This window comes from Sesamum indicum, linkage group LG15, assembly GCF_000512975.1.
Source record: "Sesamum indicum cultivar Zhongzhi No. 13 linkage group LG15, S_indicum_v1.0, whole genome shotgun sequence".
Lineage (NCBI taxonomy): Eukaryota > Viridiplantae > Streptophyta > Magnoliopsida > Lamiales > Pedaliaceae > Sesamum > Sesamum indicum.
Genome location: NC_026159.1, coordinates 6416232 through 6421257, shown reverse-complemented (window position 1 = coordinate 6421257; position 5026 = coordinate 6416232). Strand labels below are relative to the sequence as shown.

Genomic DNA, 5026 nt, shown 5'->3' with positions numbered 1-5026 from the left:
TCACTATATCAAACACAAATTAACGTGATGTCTGATTTGGTATGTGGGATAAATGGTTGATAGAATCCAGTTGAATAAAATATTGAATAAGATAAATTAATAATTTTTGTTGATATTTGTCGAGTTGGATAAATATAGGATAGTATCAGATTACATTATCACAGCTCTAGGTTGCATATATTATATGGTTTTAAATGGATTATTAGTGAATTGTCGTTTCTTATAATAAATCATGAATATTAATGAATTCAATGTTGAAGCCATCTTTATTAGGCCTTGTAAATAACAATAATAATAAACGAGACCGTTAGACAAGACGATTATGATTAACTTATATTGTGCAATAAAGGCATGAGACTCTCGATGCCCTTTTGTATTGATATGATATGATTCTTATTATTATTTTATAAAACAATAGCAAATATTTTAAGTGTTTTCTATTTTACGGGCCTATTCTATATATAACTTTTCCTGCCTGTTGCGAGCTCGTTTTGTTAGTAGTCACTTCAGATTTCTGTGGATATATGGAGGCGAAAACAGAACATTGTTGGAAAATCCTAAGCATGTAAGATGAACAATTCAGCAACTTCACTGAACTGGACATAGTTCTGACAGTCAGATCTTGCATGGCCATACACACATTTACACAGTTTCACTTGCTGCCGACAGAGCCAAGGGCCCAAGTGATCACAGACATGCTGCTAAAGATGTCTTACACCAAAAATGGAGAGATATAAAACCCCAAGCATCTGGAAAAATTACCATCTGGATGGTACTCCCTTCAAAATTTCATTTAAATACTTAATTGGGTCGATCAGCTCTCATGGACTACCCATTTTCTTACACTTACAGATGAAGTAATCAAGAATACCTAACGAAATATAAATGAACCATGACAGGGTTTAAACAGTTAAAAAATCCAAGCAAAGACAAAATTGCCCTTCAGAACAACAACAATTGCAAAACATGATAAGAATTTGTATCTTTTTGTCGGGTAGGATCCCACCCGCTAACCCAAATATCCATCACAGAAGCCATTGATCCATTAATTAGTATCCATCCAAGGGCGTGCGGGTTGTTGAACACATATCTCCATATAATTTCTGATATATAGACTTCTATAAATATTGGAGGGTTCCGTATAAATATGCATTTATGACTATGAGGTCTAACTTTACATTCTAATTAAAACTCTAAGCCGATTGACTTAATTATCAAAGGGTTCTAGCTGACGCCTACTTTTATTGTAAGCCAACCTAAGCATATTTTAGCTTCATGTGCTACCTAACAAGGAAATTGGATGCCACCCAACTCAGATCGTCAAAGTAGCCACGACTTCGACCGGAATCAAACCATAATTGAGATGTTAAATAAACTGTTACTCTACTATGCAACCCAGAACACTAATGATTACTGAATTACAAGAGGATGGTTGGTTTTTCACCACAAACCTTCTTAACCTAATAGCGCCACGCGTGCACCAGAATCATGCACTTGACCTGGTATAGATGTACAACTGGACTGTTGTAGGGGCTGATGGGAGGTCCACTTCTCAGTAAACATTTCTTGCATTCCAGCCATATTTTTGTTTTTTGTCAAGGTTCGACTCAAGAACTGAGTGGCCCTCCTCCAAGTTCCACAACCATTTCATCTGTTGGCTTGATTGTTGCTTGTTTTTTCCTGTAACCACTTTATTCTTTTGTCTACTTGTGGTCATTTGATTCATCTTCTTTTAATATATGGCTGTTTTTCTAACATGAATCTAGAGGATAATCTAAACAAGTGAAGAAATAAAGTAAATCATTACAATAAGTAAGCAGATCAGTTGTCAAGGATCAGAGGATGTTGAAGCCCATAATTGTTAATGCTATAAAAGATCATCTTACATGTCTTTTCATCTACTGGAAGGGCAAAGAAATATTTATGGATACGGCAATCTGTAAAAAACTTGAAACATTTTGCTAGTAGCAGCATCGCTACAGTAAAGTAAACAATCCGAATACTGCAAGACTATGGACTACAAGCAAAGAAGAACTGAGCAACTAAGTGGAAGTCAAGTGGGAATTCAGTCCGGTCGTTAAAAATCAGTTCAAGTATTTCCTTCAATCTGGGTGTCACATAATGACTAGAAACAGGATATGAAGTTATAATAGGACACTTTCTACTGACTGGTGAAAGTCCTAGACAACCATGCAAGTGCCAAGGTAATGTCAATACAAGGTACACATGAAATTTGACACAAAATCTTGGGTATAAAAAAGTATACCTTCTAAGTAAATTCTTCTTGTTCCTGTGCTGTGGGCCTTAAAGAAATGCACGACAAGGAAGTGTCAGAAAATGGATATTTAGCACAACACCTTAGCTATTATCAAATGGAAGCAGCTAGAGGTGCTTCCAGTTCTTTAGACAAGGTAAATTCAGGCTTGTTCTGTTCCTCGTCAGCATCAAAATCACCAATATTTGGAATATATCCTGAAAGCTTCATCATTTTAGTGAGTGTTTTCAATAGTAAATATATTTCCCTCTTCTTAGAATGCTTTGTATCTTTGACCATGAAGATATGCATTTGGCTGCCTACTTCAATCCAACTACAACCAGGCTGTTTCACAACACCGCGCTGTTTCATAAGTTTCCGAACTCTTGTTACATCTCTCCATCTTCCAAGCTCAGCATACATGTTTGAGAGAAGAACATAAGGGCCAGAATTTTCAGGATCAATCTCTATGAGTTTTTCAGCAACAAAATTCCCCATGTCAATGTCACGGTGAACCTTACAAGCTGCAAGTAAAGATCCCCATACAACACTATCTGGAGGAATTGGCATTGATAATATCAAATTTTTCGCTTCAATAAGTTGACCAGCTCGACCTAGCAAATCAACCATACATGTATAGTGATCCTTTTGAGGTTTCAGACCATACCGTTTGCTCATAGAATCAAAATACTGACGTCCTTCCTCAACCATTCCTGCGTGACTACAAGCACAAAGAACTCCAATCATAGTGACATGATCTGGTTTCTCTCCAAAGTCCAACATTTCCTTGAACAGCTGGAGAGCTTCTGTCCCTTGCCCATTTTGTGCATAGCCTACTATCATGGCATTAAATGAAACACCATCTCTTTCAATCATGTTTCTGAACACCCTGCTCCCATCTTCAACTGATCCGCATTTCATATACATATCTATAAGAGCGTTACCAACAAAAACATCAGGCTCTGGTCCATGCTGGAATCGAAATCCCTGCTTTAGGACATGTGTATGAGCCTGCCTACCGAGCTTCAAGTCAGCAAGATTTGCACAAGCATTGAGAAGGTTTCCAAATGTATAGTGAGTAGGCCACACGGATTCTCTTTTCAAGAGAAGAAAGAGTCCTAATGCCTCTTCGTTGTCCCCATTCTGTGTGTATCCAGAAATAAGTGCATTCCAAGATACAACATTCCTCTCCACCATCTTGGAAAACATTGTTCTAGCAGTTTCCACACTAGCAACTTTGGCATAACCACTTACCATAGATGTCTCGGACACCACATTTCGTATAGGCATCCTATCAAAAATCCACCTTGCTTCATTTATCATACTACACTTTGCATACATATCAACTAATGCATTAGATATTATAAGATCATTGCAAAATTTATCAAATTTCAATACTCGGGCATGAATTGCCCGGCCTTCTTTAACTGCACACAAGCTTGCACAGGCACTAACCACACTAGCTAGGGTCATCTCATCTGGCTTAACTCCACATTCTATCATCTTAACAAAAACCTGAAGTGCTTCACTTGCTGGTCCGTTTTGTTCATAACAAGTAATCATACTATTCCAAGACACAGTATTCCGCACAGTCATCCCATCAAAAGCCCTTTGAGCACAATCCACATCCCCACATTTTGCATACATATCGATAAGTGCAGACCCCATATAAACATCCGATGAGAACCTTGACTTAGCCAGTGAAGCATGAATTTGGGTTCCCATTACCAAGTCTCTCAACCCAGCACAAGCGCTAAGTGCACTCCCATAACTATACTCATTCAACACAAAATCTTCCTCATGCATTTTCACTAAATACTCCAATGACCTATCAAACGTCTCATGCTGAGCAAAACCCGAAACCATCAAATTCCAAGAACACTGATCGGGTTCATGCATTGAAGTAAAAATCCTCTCCGCTTCATCAATCGAACCTGATACTATTAATGCACCAATAATTGAGTTATAAGTAAACGCGTTTCTGGTGGGCGTTCTATCAAACACCTCGCGAGCGTAGTTAAAGTAACCACATTTCCCATACACATCAATGAGCCTGTTGTTGATGAAGACTTCATAAATGAACTCGGACTTGAGAATGCAAGCATGGATGGCGCGCACGTCGGGTGATGGCTTGGATTTGGAGCAGGTCTCCAAGATCTTTGCAAAAGGTGAAGATGAGTGGGCCAGTAAGAGTTTACTGCTACAGAGTAATGCATTCCTAGCCATTCCATTACTCGAAAATTACAGACTGATATGGGTATATTGTTATGCATTTGAAGCTTTCAGTGTCAGGGTTCATCACCATGTAGAAAGGTTAGTTAAGAACCTAAGTTCTTCAAGCTGCATATACATTATTATGTTGTTCTTCCCAAGTGCATAAGAAACTGCTATTTCCTAACGTTTTCACCGGTAAAATTACATTTTCAGTCCTAATGATAGAGAAGCATACACAACAAAATTTTTCGCTAAAATTTCATTTTTAGTCCTTTAACTCTTGTTTCACTTTTATTTTTTTTTAATTTAAAAAGATTTAATTATTGTAATTACTAAGTGAATAAATTTAATCCTTTAGTTAAATGTGAAAGACAAACTCAATTCTTTAATTTTTTAAAGGTGACATATTTAGTCCTAAATTAGTCGGCAGTTGAAATTCTTGATGGCCAATCAGAATCCCAAAGTCCCAAAATTCCACACATTCTTCGAACCTTAATTTCTTCATTCCTACTCTTAAAAATAACCTATTTTTTTTAACAATTGTAAATGTCGTTAAAT

General features: G+C 37.2%; 1 protein-coding gene across 1 annotated transcript; it reads right to left on the bottom strand.

The window, feature by feature from the left end:
- Nucleotides 2166–4693, bottom strand: LOC105178066 (pentatricopeptide repeat-containing protein At2g13600). Its single transcript, XM_011101419.2, has one exon. It carries the CDS (start codon nucleotides 4478–4480, stop codon nucleotides 2369–2371), a length of 2112 nt encoding a protein of 703 aa, XP_011099721.1. The 5' UTR covers nucleotides 4481–4693; the 3' UTR covers nucleotides 2166–2368.